The following is a 20,416-nucleotide window of genomic DNA, read 5'->3' on the forward strand; positions in this document are numbered from 1 at the left end:
GGTCGGGACCCATCACGCCGGCCGAGCACCACCCCTGAAGGAAAGTGCCCTGGAGCTGGGCCAACTTCTAAGGAATTCGTGAGGATTCGGCTGTGGGCAAAAAGCGGGGCTGCTGTGCCCTCTGGGTTCTGGGCCTGTTGGATGGGTCCCTGAGTGTCCTCTATACCCTCCTTCCCTGGCCCACCCTCCAAACTGAACCTGGGGGCCCTCCGTGGCCTGTCCACAGAAGCAGCCAGAGCTCCATTTATGTCCCACCCCTCGCCTGGTGCTGCCTCCACGTCCCCAGCTCCACCTGCCCTGAGCCTTAGTGGGATCCCTGCCCCCATCCACTGGCCCTTCCACCTTCTAGCTGTTGAACTGGGGCTACTCGTTTCACCTTGCTGAGCCTTAATTTTCTCATCTGAAAAATGGAGATAACACCTGCTGCACAGGGTTGGCTGCACCTGAGCACTGTAGCAGCAGCAAGCACTTAGAAAATACTGGCTCCCCTTGCATTTAGAGGTGGGGAGGCCACGCACTCCAGGTCCATAGGAGGCCAGTTCAGGGGCAGCTGGAGGAAGCCTCAGGGACAGGGCATGTCTCCTCCCCTCCCTTTCACCCAGCCTCATTTTCTCTGCAGTGTCCTCTGAAATGTCCAAGGTTCCAGTCTCTGGGAATCACTGAGACTGGCTCTGGTTCCAGGGCATCAGGGAGATGAAATGCACATTTCTCCATGCCGAGCAGCAGCTGTGAGGAGCGGGGGTGGGCCTTCAGCACCTGGCCTTGATGGAGCCTTATTCTTGGCTCCCCACTTGCCTTCTTTTTCAGACTTTATTTACCTACTCCTCCAGGGCTCCCAGAGGTAGGCATCATTACCCCTGTTTTGTAGATGAGGATATGGAAGTTCAAATTCACACAGCTCATTAATTGATGGGGCCTGGAATAGAGCAGAGGTCTGACCTGGAAGCCCACATCGTTGCATCTTTTCTGCTATCTCACATTGCTTCTTTGAGTCATTTCACAGTTCCTTGAAATATCTACTGTCCCCTGCATATCCCTCACACTGATTGCAAAAGACAAGTCTATATTAATGCACAAGGTCTCTGAGCTCTGGGATCCTGAGCTCAGCGACACAGAACACATAAAGGACCCCAGGTCTTTGAGGACCACTGTCCCTGGGTGTCCTGAGCCCATAGATATAAACCCTCACCTGGGCCTGAATGGCCAGGAGTTAACAAAGTCCCCCTTTTCCTCCCAGAGTATGTGTGTAGAGTTGTGTCCCTATCCCCACCAGCCCAGGGTTAATAGTTTTGTGACTACTTCCCCAGGGAGCCCTGGAGCTGCCCCTGTGACTATGGTTTATTTTCCCCTCTGGATGGAATTGGCAGGGGAGGAGCTGTGGCATTTTTTGATGCCCAGTTTGTTGGCTTTGAGGGCACTCCTGCTCTGCTCTGACAAAACCCAGGCACCTTGGTAGAAGAAGTCTTTCCCAGGTGCCCGCAGACACGCGCCTCCTCCCAGGAGCTCCCAGGACCTCCCAGAAGGGAGGGAGGGCTGCGGTTCTGCAGGCATGGAGTCGGCAGGAACCTCTTCCCCACTCCAGGGGTGCTGAAGGCTCCCAACCTCAGAACGTTCCCCCTTTCCCAGGGAGCATCAGAGCCCTGGTCTGTGTGTAGTAAAGAACCAATGCTCTTTTCTTTAAGTCAGAATTAACTCGAATCCTGGCTCTCCCACTATTTCCAGGTCATACCTGGGGCAGTTTCCCAGCACTCTCTCACCTTCAGTGTTCTCAGGGGGGAAACCGGGAAGGTTGACATCAGAATTATTTTGGCAGGCTTTTTTTTTTTTTTTTTGCGGGGAGAAGGGTGTCAATTAAATGAGATAGTGATTACTAAAGTCCAAGTATGTGGATCAGGCATGTGTGTGTTGAATCACCTTAGAACAGAGTAGTCCCCACCTCAGCAATTCACTCAGGAGACCCCCTAAGTGGTACTGGGCGCTCCCCAAGCTCTCATGCTGATAGGGGAGGAGGAGGGAGGAAGAGAGAGAGAAGCATACAGGTAAGCCAAGCACTAAACTGAATATACAGGCAAGAGGCCTCCTTGACTCTAGGGGATGAATGGGGAGTTTCCAGTGAAAAGACTGATGGGAGTCCCCATCACACAACTCCAGACAAGCCAGTGGTGCAGCCTGGGGGACCCCCTCATCCCTCCTCAGACCTTACCTCACTGTTGACAAAGCAGTATAAGATGGCCACCATCAGACCCTGGAAAGGAGAGGTAAGTCAGTAGGAGGAACAGGAGGGAGGTGCCCTGCAGGCAGGCCCCAGTTGGAAGTGCCCTCAGGCTTCTGCCCTGACATCTCCCTCTTCAAATCAGGCAGCCCAGGCAGACACAGGGACTGACAAGAGTTCCTTCCACTCCCTTTCTGAAGGAACAAGAGGCTCTTGGCTCAGATCTGCAAAAGTGCTAATGCCCCTTCTCCAGAGGAGACCGAATCCAGGAAGCACACTGCCTCTAAGCATGGAGAGTTTCCCCACCCAGCCCACTCAGGAGACCCAATGCTCCAGAACTGTGTTCCACTTGTGTGTGTACACATGCATGCATACGGAAACGCACACGTGTGGGCCCATGGGCTTGTAGGCATCCTATAACACTCTCGAGGGGCTGGGGCCAGTAAAATTTTTACACCACTGAAGCAGCATTTAATGCTAGCAAAGAGGGTCACTTCTCTTTTTAAAACCAGATGACCCTGTAAATCTTGTTTTAGTACTTATGAGCCTCAGTTTCCTCCTCTGTCGAATGGGGGTATCTGCATTCTGGAAGGATTAAATGCCCTATAGTATGAAGCACCTGGGAGGGTGCTTGCCACTCAGAAGACGGCAATTATGAGGTCAGGCTGGATGCACAGAAGCACATCTGAGAACAATTCTTTTTTTTTTTATTTTGGTACTGGGGGTGAACCTAAGGGCACTCAACCACTGAGCCACATCCCCAGTCCTTTTTTGTATTTTCTTTAGGGACAGGGCCTCACTGAGTAGCTTAGCACCTCACTTTTGCTGAGGCTGGCTTTGAACTTGCAATCCTCCTGCCTCGGCCTCCTGAGCTGCTGAGATTATAGGCATGCACCACCATGCCCAGCCTGAGAAGGATTCTTGTCCTGTGTACTTACAGAAAAGACTGGCCAGCATGTCAGGACAGCTGGGGATACTGGCTCTGGCTCTGATCTGACCAAGTGACTCTGGGCAGGGGTCACCCCAAGGCCTCAGCCTGTGTCTTTCTCACCTGCATGATGCAGGCTGTATCTGTCCCTCCCCCATTCTAGGAGTTTCCCAGCTGAGAGTCACCTGGAAAGAGGTGAAAGAGAGCTCTGTGAACAGCTTGATGAAGCGCAAGGTTCCCCGGGCATGTTCATCCATCACGAAGGCAAAGATGACCTCATGGGTCCCCAGCAGGGGGATGAGTGTTAGTGTGGACTTGGCAAGCCTGGAGGGAGGGGGAGACCTCTGGAGTTAGCCTGGACCTTGCATGCAGATTCTTTCCCCCATCTGTGCCCTCCCGTCTTCCTGCCAGGACCTGGCATCTGGGTCATGGTTACTTTTCCGCTACAAATACCCTGGGATGGGCTGCCTTGCAGGAAGGAATAGCCATCAAGACCCACCCTCCAAACTCCCTGAAAAGTCAGGGGCTGCCCAAGGACAAGGTGAAGGAAAGGCTTGGGGCTCCTAGGTGAGGCCTGGGAGGGAGAAGTGGCTCTAACCCCAACTCCAGGCTCCTAAGCATCCCAGTATCTCTCTCTGCTGGAAGTTGAGGGCTGAGGGGTCCCAGCAAAGCCAGCTTGGTTAGGTCACCTGCATTTGATGTCTGTCTTGCACATGAGATTGGCCTTCAGTTTGGATACCACGATGCAGATAACCCGGATGAAGATGAAGAAGTTCACCTGCAGAGCAGGTGGGCAGGTGGCTGGGGACCCTCCTCACATCCTTGCCCTGGCTCCAGCCCACCATAGCTCCCACACCACTCCCTACACACCATCACTTACCCCAATGGCAAAAAGAATGGGCAGTCGGATAATGAGCCAGTAGTTCATGTTGGAGTTCCTGGTCCAGCAGCTGGGGGAGGGAGGAGGCACATGATGCACCCAGCTGGACTCAGGGGCCCACAGATATATGTGGTCACACAGTCACATACACATACATACACACAGAGTCCCAAATACATGGTCACACAAAGACATCCAGAGTCCGAAACAAATATTCACAGCTCTACACAATCCTGTGTATACCCAGCATCACACCCAAAGTAATAGAGACAGTTCACTCACAAAACTACAAAAAATCCTGCAGGAAGGCACCAGGTACCCCACGGGCCGCACCGTTCATCACCACGCCAACCACGGGCAGGGGCACAGAGTCGGGATTAGAGAATCGCATTCAGACTTTAAGCTCCTGGTCCCTCTGTTTATCCTCTCATAGCTCCAGGGCCCAAGGAATCCCGTGGATTTTTGGGGATGGGGATCTTAGCACACCATGCCCCTGGCGCAGAACACTCACCCCTCGTCCTCATAGAGGTACTTGACGATGCCCCAGGGGATCACAAACAGCAGGGGAACACCTAAGAGGAGAGAGGGGAAGAGAGAGGGGAGAGGGGCTGGCAGGCCAGAGCCACTGCCATGCATGGCCAGCGGCCTCTCCTCGCCCAGACCCTTCCCGCCCCACCCTGCTCCTTGTCTAGCCCCGAACCACAGTGCAGGCTCGTCTGGGTGTGTGGGAGAACGGAGGCGGAGCAGGAGCTCCGTGGATGCCCTGGACTCTTCCTCAGGGAGGCCCTCACAGGTCCTCCCATGCAGACACTGGGATGCACACCCCAGGAGCAGAGGGACAGGGCTGTGCAGAGGAGAAGACAAGCTGGATGGCAGCCTGTCTTCCTTGATTCATCCTATGGCCCACTCAGTCTCCTCCTTCAGGCACCGGAAGTCCTTTCTGTTCCCTATGCCTATCATCTGCTCAGGGCACAAGCCTAGAGGACAGACAGGAGCCCTGGGCTGGACACCAACACGCCAACTGACTGTCCTGCAGCCTACAACAGCAACAGCAGCTACAACAGCACCGAGACCTCCGCTTGGCTGAGTGCCATGGCCTGGGCAAGCCTCCCCAAAAAGTTCCCAGGGTGGTACGAGTGTGAAGTGGCAGAATCTATGAGAGGTGGGGCCTTACATCACTGGGGTCCTGTCTCTGAAGGGGCTTTGGGGTCCCCTGCCTACCCAGCCTCTCCCTTTTGCTTCCTGGCCATGAGGTAAGGAGTTTGCTCAGCCACATGTGTCCTTCCATTGCCATCCAGTACCCTACCAGGGGCCCAAAGCAAGGCTCTGCCCAGTCCTTGACAGGAAACTCCAGAAATATGAGCTAGCCCTAACCCTAATCCTAACCCTAACTCTTTATAAGTTAAGTATCTCAGGTATTTCATATAGTCATGCAAAGCTAATACAGCTGAGACGGACGGACTGGTGAGGTAGACAGCCTCTTAGATGACTTACCTCATAGTACTCATAGTCTTGTATAATCCCCATTACATCAGGATTGTTTTGTGTGACTAATAACATATGGCAGAAGTGATGGTATGTCATTTTGAGATTAGGCTATAAAAGACTCTGCAGCTTGTCTGGGGCTCTTTCTTTCTCTCATCATGTACTGTGGTGAAGCCAGGTGTTATGCCACGAGGACACTCAGCCTGCAGAGAGGCTCCTGCAGCAAGGAATGGAGGCCTCCTGCCAACAGCATCCTGAGTGAGCTTAGAAGTAGGTCCTCCACCCTGAGTTAAGCCTTGAGATGACAGCAACCATGACCAACAGCTTGAACAATCCCAGTCAGGAATCCTGAGCCTGGAGTACCCACATATGTTGAACCTAGATTCCTGAGCACAGAAACTGTAAGATGATAATTGCTTGCTGTTTTAAGCAGCTAATTTTTGGAGTCATTGGTATAGATCCATTCATTATATACCAAAGGATTACTAATACTATTGGTTTCTAGGTCTCTAAAGGTAGAGCCCAGGTCTCACTCACCCTGAGAGCTCAATCTGTCGTGGTTGATTTAAAATTGGATTATCCATCCCTAGGTGACCATCGGAGAGATGGATCAGGAGCTCAGAAGCACACAGAACGAGAATCCAGGGCTGCCATCCCACGTGCACTCCAATCACTCTCAAGACTTTCTCTCCACTCTCTCGTGCATGTCTCTACCAATGCAGCTCTCAAGTTAGACACGGGCATCTGAGATGGGTAAGGGTGTGGGTAGTGAGGTGTGTGGTGGTAGCAGGGTCCTTGTATGTACATGTGTAGTTTTAAGAGCATGTTTCTGGGGCAGAACCACCTCATGGACACCACCATCATCAACATCGTCATTGCTGATGTCCACACGATGGCAGCTACTAAGCAGTTAATGTGCCAGACCTACTGGGCCTGATGATGCAGGGATGGAGGATGGAAAGGCCTCTTCACCATGCCTCTTTCTCCTGGCCCATCTACATTTACACAAACCAGACCCTCAGGATCCACAATGACATAAAAATAGACCTTCCTGAGAGTGGACAAAGAAGGGGATGACTTCCAGCAGCCCCAGAACATAGTGTGGGCCTCGCCATGAAGAAGCTCTTCGGTAAGAATAGAACCAATGAATGAATGAGTCAACGGATCAACCAGGGGAGGGTGGCTCTCCAGGCAAGAGCAGGCCAACTCCCAGAGTCAAACACAGAGACAGAAACTTCCTGTTGGGCATCTCCAGTCACCTGCTGTTCTTTCTCTCTGAGACCCTGCTCCAGTATGCAGGAGCTCGCTCATGTTCTCAGACTTGGTGAGCTTCATGCCTCCATTACCATCTCCCAAATAAAGCCTTTTTGAAAAGCAAGAGCACAACCCCGCCACGTGCAAACACTGCCCAGTCCCGGCTGGCTGCATCTCTCTCCCATTTAGAAACCAAGATAGACTAAGGGATAAAAAGATCAAATTAAGACACAGAGAACTGGCTCTGGGAAGTGATGTTCTCCTCATCCTCACTCACCTTCCCTCCCCTGCACTTTCCAGGGGTACCCAACTGCTCACAGACCATGGTGGAAGTTGATGTGTCTTTTTGAGGTTCAGTCGAACTACCCTGGAGTCCCAGTTCTAATTCTGCTTGTCCACGAAGCCTAAAGTTGTTCCTGAGCATCCTAACTTGGGCCAGGCCTCCTGGTATCACAACGGAGTCCCAAGTTCTCTGTGAATGCTGCTCACTCACTCTTTTCTGTTCCTCTGCCTTTGTCCATCTCTGCCTCTCCCCACCCCAAGTCCTTAAGTGAAATGTTCTGGTTAGGGAGGGGATCTCTCTGGTCCTGCCCTCATTCTCCACACACCCTAAGACCTGAGCTAGGATGTGAGCTGGTAGGAAAAGCACCCCTTCCCCCACCTCCCATGCAGAGACCTCCACTGTGTAACCCCACCACCAGTCCCAACCAACCACCCTGTTCCGCTGCACACATTACACCCTCCATTTGATTGGTCCTGCCCTTGGGTCGCTATGGTGACAGGCACTAACAGCACTGATGCTATTTCCCAGAATGGACAAACACAGTCCCCCACCCTGAGAACAGCCTTCCCTGAGTGGCCCTCAATGCCTGCCTCCTCCCCCATGCCAGGGAGCTGCAGGGCTCTCCAGCTGCCCTTGCCTGATAGACTGCTAGGCAGGATGAAGACGCCTGAGAGGGGAGGGAAGGGCCTCCTAGGTGCAGGTGGGAGGGTCCTGGGGGAGGGGGGAGGAGGGAGAGGCAGGGATCTGTGACTGGAAGTCAGGCCTACCTGCCACCCGCACAGAGGCCTGATCCTGCTGAGGCGCCTGTAGGGGACTGAAGAGTTGCAGCACCCCTTTGCAGACCCCTTTGCAGGCATCCCAGGAGTCAGGAGGCCCAGCAATAGTGCCTGCTCTTCTAAGTCCATGTCCCTTTCTAGGCTTTGGTGTCTGTAAGATACTAGTCACACTGAAACCTCTTTGGAGCTTCTCTTCTGCGATGGGATGGAGGCACACCAGCAAAAATGAATGCCGTCAGGACAGGGCAGGGAGGCCAAGGGCTTGGGAGGACAGAGCCCTGAGGACCCAGCAGCCTGAGGCAGCCTCCAGAAGCCAGGGCTGGCAGCCCCTGGGAGGTGCTCCCCGGACATTCCTGAACCAAGAACTTGGGAAGGCTCAGAGGCAGGACCAGCATGGGAGAAAATTGGGAGGAGGCTGCTGGGGCAGGGCTGGGAAGTCGCTGGAGTCCTGGGCAGCACTAGCCAAAGCATCTGAGGGAAGGTAAAGGAAGAACCAAGAAGGGCGAATGGACAGTAAAGCTGAGGTGGGGAGGTGTGCGGACGCCAAATGTGCAAACACTCCCGCAGACTGGGGGAACGAGGGCAGGGCCTACGCTGGACTCCGCCCCAGGCGGTGCCTGCGGGCTCCTCCAGGAAGGGACTTCACGAGCTTTCCTGGTGGCACAGGGCTCTCAGACCCCGGCTGAACGCCAACCCTGCCCCCCATCATAATCCCACATGGCGAGAGGCAGAAGCACAACCAGAAATGTTCCAGCAAAAAAAAAGACACGATGGTTCTTGCCAAACTTTTTTGGCTAGAACATTTCCAGCTGGGCTCCAGGCACATGCGCGGTCCACCCGCTTCCACAGCTCTCCTCTGACCCGGCCTCTTCATCACGCGGCAGAACCCGCCCCCTCAGGCCCCTCCCTCTTGACCCCTCCCCACCTCAAGGCCCCCCGACTCGCCATTGCCCTCAGGGCCTCGGGCTGCCAAGGACTTGTGTGGAGGTCTTGCCTACAGGACCTCTGCAGCAGGGGTTTGTGGGCAGTGGCCTCCACGGCTGTGTGGTTGTGGCAGAGGTGGTAGGTGGCCAGATGGGGTTGGAGATTTCCATTATGGGAGGACAGTTTTACAACAGGTATGTCGTGGAGTGAGGGGCCACAACCCCCTGCGGTGCCTTAGTGATCCCCTCGGCAAGGGGTCCTGTGCCCAGGATTAATCAGTGGGCTGTGCTCCTTGGCGCTCAGGGTCTCCCACCCCATGCTGCAGGCCCGGGGTGAAAGACAGCGAGCCTTACCCCAGCCTATGCTCAGGTAGAGCCTGAAGACGCGCTGCTCCGAGAAGACGGAGAAGGCCAGCAGCGTGTACAGGTACACGCCCTCCACCAGCAGCCAGTAGTAATTGGCCGCCACGCAGTACTGCATGAGCAGGAACACCAGGCGACAGCCCAGCGAGTCCTGGGGGCAGAGGAAGGGTCCAGTGAGGACTGTGGACCTGCTCCTGCCAGGCCCGTTGATACCCTTCCCTGCCCTGCCATGGTCAGTGCAGGATGAGGAAGCTCACATCCTCTGAACAGGACTAGTGCCTCCTTAGCTCGGTGAACCCTCCTGCCCCCAGGGGAGGGGCATGGAGAGAGCACCCCACCAGTGGAGAGACAGTCTCAGAGAGGCAGGGTGGGATTCAAACCCAGATCTGTCTTCAAAGACCACTCCCTTTGGCCAGCCTGAGAACTCCCTGGGACAGGGTCTCCACGCTTAGACTGGGTCTCTGATGAGACTCCTCCCTCATCAGACTGGAAGGTCTCAAAATGGACGGCCTCTCCCATGGGACTAGGGCTCCCTGAGTGCGAACGCTGGGCGGCCCTTGCCCTCCCCGTCCCAGGCCAATGTGCAGTGGGAGAAGCGGGGCTTCACCACCCCTCCCCTCCTGCCCCCAGGCGCCTCCTGGTCACCCCACACACCTGGTAGGAGAGGAGCCCATCCCACTGGTGCTGCTGGGCGGCCGTGCTGTACATCCACTTGAGGGCGGCATCCTTGATGAAGACGGACAGGGCCCGCAGGATGAAGGAGGCAAACAGGTTCAGGTGGATGTAGTTCCGGGTGCAGTGCAGGTGTCTGAGGGAAAAAGCAGGGCCCTTCCCTGGCAAGGTGGCCGACATTTCTGCTCTAAAGACCGGGCTCTCGGGCCACACCACAGGACATGTTCTCAGCTCTTCCTTCCTCTACGAAGGCCCTTCTTCCCCACCACCTGGAAAACCCTTCTGGACCAACTCAAGTCCTGCCTCCAGGAAGCCTCAGCTCTGCCCGCTCCTCCCAGCACATTCCCTCCGCCTCTCTGCAGCATCTTCTCTCATACAGTCATGCTTAGCAAAGAGATTTATGTGTGAGCATCAGTCTCCCCAGTGGGGACTCTGCTCCTTCATGGTAGGGCCCATGTGTTAAATGCCTCTGGTCTGCACACTCAGGCAGTGTAGGGCTAGGCACCTGGAAGGAGTTCAGAAGGCATTGGATACAAGGTCAATATCCTTCATGTAAAAAGGTGTAGCCAACTGAAACTAGGAGGGCATTTCTTAAGGTGAAAAAGGCTGTCTACCCAACTGGAAAAAACATTCTTCACTGAGAAACTCTGGAAATATTTACTTTAAAATCAGGAACAGCCAGGTGCAATGGCTCACACCTGGAATCCCGGTGGCTCAGGAGGCTGAGGCAGGAGGATCATGAGTTTGAACCCAGCCTCAGCAACTTAGCAAGGGACTTGAAAATTCAGTGAGACCCTGTCTCTAAATAAAATATAAAAAAGGACTGGGGATATGGCTCAGTGGTTAAGCATCCCTGGGTTCAATCCCTGGTACCAAAAAAATTCTAAAACAATTAAAAAATTAAAAATTAAATCAGGAACAAAAATAAGGACCTGTACTATCATCACCTCTATTCAATATGTACACAGATCTTAGCTGCTAAAATAAGACAAGAGGAAAAAATGAATAAGAATTGGAAATAAACGAAATGGTCATAATTTGTAGATGACATTATCTTCATGAGAATCCAATAGAGGGCTGAATTATTAGAACAAGGAGAGGGTTCAGCAAGGTTGCCAATACATACATTTACACATACCAGCAGCAAACACTTAAAAAGTGAATTTAAACAGTAATTCATTTATAGTATTTTAATTGACTACCTAGAAATAAGTCTAACAAGAAGGTGGGCAAGATCATCATGGAGAATAGCATAAAACTTACTTCAGATCATTAGAGAAATCTTTAATTAATGGAAACACCTAGCTATTCCATACATAAGGATAAAAAGAGACACTGAACTGAAGAAGTCAATTAATTCTTCCCACATTAATCAATAAATTCAGTGCAGTTGTAATAAAAACATCAACTTTTTTATGGAACTTTAAAAACTTTTTAAGAAGCTGGGCACAGTGGCACATGCTTATAATCCCAGTGACTCAGGAGGCTGATGCAGGAGGATCACAGGTTCAAAGCCAGCCTCAGCAACTGAATGAAGCCCTAAGTCATTCAGCAAGACTGTCTCAAAATAAAACAAAATATAAAAAAGAGCTGGGGATGTGGCTAAGCGCTACCTGAGTTCAATCCCTGCTTAAAAAAAAAAAAAAAAAAAAAATTAAAGAGCAGAGGACCAGGAATAGTCCAGAACTTCTAAAGAACCACTAAGTACAGTTGCTGTTATAATAGGAGTTCTAATAAATCTTTTTTTTTTTTTGTACCAGGAATTGAACCTCAGGGTTCTTAATCACTGAGCCACATCCCCAGCCCTTTTTATATTTTGTTTTATTTTGAGACAGGGTCTCTCTCTAAGTTGCCTAGGGTCTCATTATGTTGCTGAGGCTGGCTTTGAACTTGCAATCCTCCTGCCTTAGCCTCCTGAGCCACTAGGATTACAGGCACGTGCCATTGTGCCCAGTTCTAATAAATCTTTAGGAGATAAGGCATCACAGTTTTGGGACAGGGCACATAAATAGACCAATAGAAAAGAGTATAAATGACAGAAACCAACTTGCAAATATATAGACACTTATTGCATGATAGAGTAGGCATTGCAAACCAAGAGGGAAAGCATGGGTTATCAGTAAATGGTACTGAGCAATCAATTATATATATGTGTGGGAAAAATGGAATTAAGTCCCTGATTTTTGCCATACATAAAAATAAGTTCCAGGTGGATCAGAGAACCATAGGGAAGAGCAAAACTCTTATCACTTTTAGAAGAAAATATAGGTGACTATCTTTGTGACTCTAGGATGAAATAAGATTTCTTACAGAAAAGCATAAAGTAAATTCAGTCTTTGGAAAAGAATACATTTTTATCAAGTGATAAAATTAATTTGTATCAATTGACAACATTTACTGATAATTTTTTTATCAATAGGAAATGATTAGTAGAATAATTTCATTCCATTAAAATGTAGACCTTCTGTGCATAAATGGCACCATACACTGAGTGAAGAAACAAGTCACAGACTCAGAGAGGGTATATCCTGGACTAGTATCCAGAACAGTGAGTGCCTGAAATAAATAAGAAAAAGCCAAATAGACCAATAACAACTCAGCCAAAGATATGAACAATCAATTCATAGAATAAACCATGAAAAAATGCCTGATCTCTCCAGGACTCAAACTAAAAATTAAATGCAAATTAAAATCATAATGAGATATTTCACACACTTCAGATTAGCAACATTTAATTTCTAAAAATATTAAATATTGGGGAGGATGTTAAGCAAAGGAATCTCTTTTGCTACTGGAGAGAGGGCAAATTGGTAATGACTACTCTGAAGAGAAACTTAATACCACCTACTAAATTTGCAGAAGCAAGTGGTATTTGGCTGGGCTGTTCAACCCCTGGTTTATAAGCCCGAGGGAAACACGCAACGGGTCATAGGTGAGAACGCCCGTCACAGTGAGGTTTGCAATTCTGAAAAAAATTATCCATTAAAATGATACCAGACAAATAGGGCATGTTACAACAAGGGAATACGGAATAACTGTTAAAATTGATGCTGGAGAATGACCGACTAATGTGAATCTCACAAAAATGGCAGAAGAATATGCACAATATACTACTGAAAATACACAAAGCTGGGCTGTATATTTTTACAAAGGCTTTGAAACGTGGTGCAAGGATGAGGAAATGAGTGGGAACTTTAAGAGGTACGGCCAGGGGTTTCCTCTGGTGGGGATGGCCAGGGGGGCGGGTCCCGTGGTCACCAGGGAGTGCATTCATCACTGTACTTTTGAATCTCTGAAATGCTTCATAATAAAAGAGGAGACTATTTGTTCAGTGGATGCATTTATTGAGCACTGACAGTATGCTCAGCACTGTACCAGGTGATTTGGGGGCAAAAGAAGGAATACCACATTTCCTGTTCCTACTGGCTGGTGTCCTGAAGTCCCTGCCCTCAGAGTTGTCCCCACTCTCAGAAGTCTTCCTGTCCCTGACCCCAGCTCCTCTGATGTACCCAGAGGGAATGGAAGGAAACTGCTCCCCAGCTCCTAGTCTAGAAGGAATGTCTCATCTAGGTTAGACCTAAGGAAGAACTTTTCTACAGCCATAAGAGCAGAATCTCGAATCACCAAGATTGTTCCTAAAATCACACTGAATTATTGGTTATTGAAGTTCCACCTGCTCACTGGAGAGGATCCCCAGGATTTTCCACTGCCGTTAAGGTGGGAGGGTTCTTTTTTGCAGTATGTATGGACATAGTTACACAGCAGAGATCAGGCTGAGTACACAGTGCTGTCCTGTGTTTTTGATCTCATGTTCTCCAGAGTTCCAGAGAGAAGGGCCTACTGCATGGTTGCTTTGGTTTGGAGTTCCCCTCCTCTACCTGGGGCAGTGAGCATGAAGCAGCCCCCTCCCGGGGTCCCAGCCCCCTTACCTGAAGCTGAGGAGAATGGCGGAGGCAATGACCAGGGCGCAGAAGGAGAGTGCGTAGCCCACCGTATAAATGATGTAAAGGGACAGGAGCTGCTCCTCCGGGGAGCCCTGGAGCACGCGGGGAGACAGTGAGAGTGGTGTAGTCCACTGCCCCCTCACTCCTCATACTTCCTCCCCAGGGGGTAAGGATGGATGGAGGGCCCCAGGCAGGCCCCACTGGGGATCCCAGAATCAAAAAAGAGATAACCTATGGAGACAGCCCTAGAGGGCCTGGAAAGTTCCAAGGCCCCAGATGGTGTGGTAGGGGATGCATGAGATGAGCAGACAGGCCCTCCAGAGGCCCACTCTGTACAGTGGAGGCCCTGCTTCTTGGGTCCTGGGCTCAGAACCGCCCTTAAACTCACTTTCTCCCCTCGCTTGGACTCCTCACACTCCGACAGGTCCCTCCAGGGCAGGCTGGAGTTGTTCTTGTGCAGCCAGAGGCCCTCTGCTGTGCAGAACCGGTACACGTGGCCCTGCAGCACTGGGAGGGGAGAGGGCCGCTGAGCCTCCGCCTGGAGACAGGCAGCCTGTCCAGCGCTAGACGGCCCTTGTCCTTCCCATCCTGAAGGTCATCCGTGCTCCACTTATGAGACAGTACTGCGCTCAGACCTGCTACACACACACCCACACCTACACACACACACCTTCATCCCATCCCATAAACCATGATGGTCCAGGGATGGGACAGCAGGTCACCAAGGTGAGGGTCACCCAGGCTCACCCTCAGCTTTTCCTCTTGGCTAGCAGGGGACACAGTGGGATGAACCCATATCTCTGAGATGAGATAAATCCCTACCACAGTCACCGTCTATGATTTCTGATTTTCTAACTTGGCCCAATTTCCCTCTCAGACTCTTTGAGGACATCAGATCCTATGAAAACTGAAGACCCTGAGGCTCTGAACTCCTGAGAGAGAGGAGGCAGCCCCTACCTCAGGGTGTCCCAGGACAGACAAGTTTGTCCTCAGAGAACTCCAGTCTGAGGAAAGATAAGGCTGTCCTCAAGGAGACCCAGTCTAAGAAGGCATAGCTCTGTTCTCCCAGGGGAGATCCAGTCTAAGAAGGCATAGCTCTGTTCTCCCAGGGGAGACCCAGTCTAAGAAGGCATAGCTCTATTCTCCCAGGGGAGACCCAGTCTAAGAAGGCATAGCTCTGTTCTCCCAGGGGAGACCCAGTCTGAGAAGGCATAGCTCTATTCTCCCAGGGGAGACCGAGTCTGAGGCAGAGGTCCCAGTGATTCCTCCCTGAGGGTGAGACACATCTTCGCCCTTAGGAAGTCCCAATCTGATACAGGAGACACAGACCTCCCTTCAAAGACCACCTGATCCAAAGGAAACACACAGTCTCCAGGTGCAGATGGGTTTTGCCCTTGGAAATTCTCCCTTCAAAGGGGAAGAGAAAGCTTCTACTTCAAGTAACCCTTAGTCGTATTTGGGGATAGAAATAGCCCTTGGAGATCTCCTAGTCTGAGAGAAGGGAACGACCTAGCCCCTGCCCTCAGGTAGCTCCTAGTTTGGGGGTGAGGCACAGTCCCTGGTCAGGGAATCAAGGCTCTCATGAGAAAAAACCCCAAAACTCCTTGGAAAGGAATCCCACAAACACAAACCAGAGGAGATAAAAGAGGCCTAGCAGGGCTAGGAGGGGGACATCACCTGTGGCCATTCCCATCCCACCTGGGTATCCAGGTGCTAAGAGTATCTCCACCAAGTCCCATGGTCCATCTAACCCCACCCAGGGAGGTGGGCTTGTGGTCCCAGGTTTGATGTGGGGTGAGGAGAGTGCTTACCTGTGTCTAGGACAAAACACCTCATTCCTCACCTGCCTGCAGGGAACCTGAGTCTGGCACCAGGCCAGGGAACAGGTAAGGGACAGAGGAGTTAACACAGCAATCTGGGAGGGAAGCTGGCTGGGAACATATTTTAAAAGATTTTAAATTCCAAAAGCCTAGAAGATTTAAAAGATCAGCTTCCTGAGCTGTGTGAGGCAGGCACAATGTGAGGGGGAGAGAGAGAATGGAGAAGCCACCAGAGGTCCTGGGTGACAAGTGGCTGGTCAGTGCTCAGGTGGAGAGATTAGCAGTAAAAAGAGGTTTGTGACATGTGTGCTGAGGAGTGTCCCTCGAGGGCCTGGAGGGCAGCCTGCTAATACAGGGGCTCTATTTTACAGATCCTAAGGCTGTTGTCACATGGCTAGGAGACCTTTAGCAGGGTCTGGACCATGTACCAGCAGGGCCTGTTGACTGGACCTTGTCCTTCCCTGTCACTCACCCCCATTGCCCAGCCTGACAGCCCCTGCTCTTTGCTCTCTCTCCTCTTCCTTCATGAACACAGGGTGGACCAGGTCCGTCTTCAGGAGACAGAATTTGTCTGATACTATCACATGCAAATCAACTTGCAGCCTTACTCCTTCTGGAAGGACCTGCATTTTATTTACTTGTTTATTTTTTGCAGTGTCGGGGATTGAACCCAGGACCTCTCACATGCTAGGCAAGTGCTCCACCACTACACTACATCCCCAGCACAACCTGCATTTTAAGAGACTTCACCTGGGAGAGGAATGAAAACCTGAAATCTAATGGTGGAACTCCTGGTGGTGGGAACAGCAGTGGAGGGGCACCGGAAAGCCCTCTAAAGCATTTACAAACAACATCAGGCACGTGCAAGGCAGGGAAGGGGAGGCACTGGTCTGAAGTGCTCCTCTCGGGTCCCCAAATGCCTCTATTATCTGCAGCATGGATGCCAGAAATTCTTTACTGTGGGTCAAGTCATCTGATAGGTAGCAAAACCAGTCTTTGGCTGTAGATATCTCCAAGAGCAGTAACGGGGACCTGAGCTGACGCTGTGGGCAATGAACAGGTGTCAGAGCCTATTCTGCAGGCTATGCCTTCACAGAATTGGTTTCTGAACACCTGCCGTATGCCTGACACCTGTGCAGGTAGACATAGTCAATCCCATTTTACAGATGAAGAGCCTCTGAGAAGTCCAGTGATTTGCTCAAGATCAGGCAGTTAGAAGTAGCAGTCAGGATTCTAGCTCTCTGCTTTCAGAGGACAAAAGTTAGCAGCCAAACTTGCTGCTAACAGCCAACAATGTCGATCATGCCAGCAGGTCTCTTCGCCCTTGCTGCCCCAGGGGAGCCTGCATTCTTCTGGGTCCTCTGTTCAGGGCCAGCTGGGGGGTTGGGGAAGTGGTGTGTGCACAGATGTGTATATTCTTGGCACAGAGTCAAGGGACTGCTGTGTCCCTGAGACACTCAGTCAGCCTGTGCAAGTGCATCTGTCAGTTATCCTTCATTAGCATCAAATATTAAAAGCCAGGGCAGGTTCCTGTCTGAGCCCATGGTCCCCAGACACACATCTTAGCTGGAGGTGGGCTGGGTTTGGACATGGCCCTGCTTATCGGCCAGGCTTTATCTGACCTGGGAGGAGCTGGTCAATTACAGCCAGGGGCTTGGCTCCGTCTTGTCAACACAAGGAGGCAACCAGGCAGCTGCGTGCCAGGAGGCCCAGGGATATTTCATTAAGTCAGACCCTGGCCTGGAAATAATACCCCCAATTAAACACTTCCCCTCCCGGAAACTGCTGCGGCGTCTGTAATCAAGCTAACAGCCACCTTTCCATGAGGACTCGGACACTCAGGGCTGTGGAGAGCTGCTCATGAATCCATTAGCTCCCACACCCTGGCAACAGCAGCAGCCATCAAAGACCACTGGGTCCCATTGTACAGATGGGGATGCTGAGTCTCAGAGCGGCAAGGAACGGGCCCTCCCCAAACTGGCAGGTAAGTCACATGGAACATCAGGGTTTACGAGAATGACCCCAGGTTCCCAACTCTACCAACACAAGTTCAAATCTTGTTCTGCCCTCAACCAGTTGTGGGCTCTTGGGTGAGTCACATCACCTCCCTGGATCTCAGTTTCCTCATCTGTAAAATGGGAACCAACTTTCCCAGGAGATAAAGTATGTGAAGTGCATGGTGCACAGCTGATCTTCAACACTAGGTCACAGTGGAGACCCTGCTGCCACTCAGAAAACGCCAGAGAAGGATCTGCCACCACTTCAGCCAGAGCACCTCTAGGGCCCAGCTCGTGCCTCAGTCTCCCCTTGACAACCGCAGCCCGCCGTAAAAGCTCCTGGGCTCCACATTACTCAGGGGAGGCACCTGCCAGAGTTTCTAAGAACTGTGAGTGATAGGCTATTTTAAAAGCATTTTATGACTCTCATATAATTAGAACTAAGCTAACAAACAGGTAGAAATCAGGAGAGGGGCAGCTAATGAGGCTGGAATTAGGACGGCTGCTGCTGGGTGAATGGCTGTTGAAGGCCCTGGCGCAGCCACAGGCTCTGAAGCTCATCATCCCAGCGCACCCGGCGCTCCCCAGCGCCCCTGGCGCTCCCCAGCGCCCCTCTTCCACGCCTGCTCCTACCCTCTCTGCACCACCCCAGCTCCCAGGTGCTCAATCAGAAGGGCCAGAATTCAAGACTGGGCCGGCTTCCCTGGGACACTGTGCAGCACTGTGGCCCCATGTCCACGGTGCTGCCTGAATGTCCTCCCTCTGTGAAGGGCCCTCCTTCTCCTTTCTGTACCTGCCTATTCTGCCAGGCCTGGCCAGGATGTCACCTGTCCCTGGGAGTCATCCCTATACCATACCCCATACTCCACCTCCCTCAGCACCATTGCCAGGGCCACTGGGCTGACGGTTTCAGCCCCATGGTGAAAGTCACCGCTTCTCTCCAACACACTCACAAACCCTAAAGGTCTTGAGGCACCCCTGGCTCCTCACGAAGATATGGCGCAGGGCTTTGGTCATTGTTTGGAATTTAATTCTTTCTCAGATGGCCCACTCCTCTGCTCTGCTCTGTGCCCCAGAAGACTGATCCCTGAGCTGGTGTCGCTGGGCTCCTGGCCCTCTGCTGAGTTTGACCAATGGGTGGCGCTGACAGAAGACAGGACAGCAGTCCTTCCTGCTTGGTTCTGAAGTTCTGGCAGTGGCTTCTCCCCTCTGCAGCCACGGCCCTGCTGGTGACCTTCCCATCTCAGCCCCAGCTGTCGTGGGGACCCCCGTCCCACTCCTGCCCCTTGCTGCTCAGGTCTAGGGGAGCTAAAGCTTTCCACTGTTTTAGTTCCTGGTGCTTCATATATGCCTTATTGGTCCCTTAGCCCTGCCCAGCTTGTGTAAGGGACCCTGCCACTGAATTCGCTCTCAATCTCCTACTGAGCATGGTTTCTGCCAGGGCCCTGCATGAGACAATGTCTTCCTTCTCCCCAACCCCAGCTCATACTGAGAAGATTCTCACTGGCTGCTGCCTGGGCCAACCCAAGAAAGCTCCAGAACTGCCCCTTCCCCTCCCCATATGCCTGGGATGGGATCAAGCAGCCCCCAGTGCCAGCATCTGTTGGGGGAGCACCAGGCCAGAAACAGCAATTATGTTGCTGGAGCCTGGTGGGTGTCTCTGCGGGTCCCTAACTCAGGGAGAGGAGGCAGAGTCGGTGATTCCGAGTGTCAAAAAAGGGAGTAAATTAGCCTGGCGACGGGGGAGGGGGAGGAGGCTGGCAGGGGGCCTGTGCAGAGGCCGTTATCTTCATGGAGAAAGCAATAAAACCGTGTTCGCTCATAAACGGGCACCACCAGGACCTATTTCCTGCTCAAATAAAATTAAAGGTGATGGATGGAGCCACAAGCAGCAGGCAGAGCTGGGGGCGCTTAGTGCTGAGTGATGGGCCTTGTCCCACGCCTGGCTCCCTGGGGTCTAGAGGCTGGCAGAGGCCCAGCAGCAGTCCCAAATCTTCAAGAGACAGGGAATGTGTGTGCAATGTGGGAGGTCAGGCAGGTATGTGGGACGGGTGGGAAAAATTAATAGCCATGGTTTTCTCAAGGACCTGCGATGCTCCCCACATCCCTGTGGCCTGGCTCTATCCACCTCCAGAGCAAGCAAATCCAGGCACAGCGGTCTGGGAACTCGCTCTGCCCACGCCGCTAGTCAGGCCCTCTACAGGCTGAGCCAGGGGACTGCAGGGCTCGTGGGAAGAGGGCAGGAAGTTCACTGCCCGAGGGTGTGCCCAGACAGCAGCGTCCCCTGTGAGAGCCTGACACTCTACACCAGCCTCCTGAACGGATCCTGGGTCTGCTGCTCCCTAGCTGCGTGAGCTTGGAAAAGCCACTGAGCATCTCTGTGTCTCAGTTTCCTTATCTGAAAATGAGAGGGTAAGCAGAGTTGTGGCCTCGGAGAGTTGTGAGGACAGAAGAAACTCATGTAGGTAAAGTGTTGACAAGAGGCCACAGTGAAGAGGACTGTGTAAGGGCTACTGACACACTCCTGGTTCTCCCCGGGTGCCTGCCTCTTCCCTGGCCTGTCTCCCTGTACATCTCTGTGCGCCTCAGGGAGAAGGTGCAGCCTCCTTGGATCTCAGTCTCTTCTGCTGAGGTAAAGCTCACATCAGGCCCAGCCAGGCCGCCTCCTCCAGGAAGTCCCTGGCACCCCACTGCTCCACTTTTCCCTCACTCTTGCTTGTGGGCCAGTTTGCTATTGAGCTCAGGCCTTCCCGGCACAAGGGTAAGGGCAGGGACTAGTTCAAATCCAGGTTGTGCCATTTACCACCTCATTTGGAACATGCGACTTAAACTTCCTGGGGCCTTAGTTTCCTCATCTAGACAAGCATGATCACAGGGTG

The 20,416-nt window shown here is 52.1% G+C and overlaps 1 protein-coding gene across 1 annotated transcript in view; it reads right to left on the minus strand.

The window, feature by feature from the left end:
• GLP1R (glucagon like peptide 1 receptor) overlaps positions 1 to 20,416 on the minus strand; it is a 33,167-nt gene that overhangs the window by 3,512 nt on the left and 9,239 nt on the right. The window contains exons 4-12 of the mRNA XM_079148235.1: positions 14,109 to 14,227; positions 13,706 to 13,812; positions 9,759 to 9,912; positions 9,096 to 9,255; positions 4,532 to 4,592; positions 4,021 to 4,090; positions 3,830 to 3,918; positions 3,326 to 3,464; positions 2,204 to 2,245 (exon numbers count right to left, since the gene is read on the minus strand). Of these exons, the coding sequence (XP_079004361.1) occupies positions 2,204 to 2,245; positions 3,326 to 3,464; positions 3,830 to 3,918; positions 4,021 to 4,090; positions 4,532 to 4,592; positions 9,096 to 9,255; positions 9,759 to 9,912; positions 13,706 to 13,812; positions 14,109 to 14,227 (941 nt within the window). The remainder of the gene's footprint in view (positions 1 to 2,203; positions 2,246 to 3,325; positions 3,465 to 3,829; positions 3,919 to 4,020; positions 4,091 to 4,531; positions 4,593 to 9,095; positions 9,256 to 9,758; positions 9,913 to 13,705; positions 13,813 to 14,108; positions 14,228 to 20,416) is intronic.

This window comes from Sciurus vulgaris, assembly GCF_902686455.1.
Source record: "Sciurus vulgaris genome assembly, chromosome: 7".
Lineage (NCBI taxonomy): Eukaryota > Metazoa > Chordata > Mammalia > Rodentia > Sciuridae > Sciurus > Sciurus vulgaris.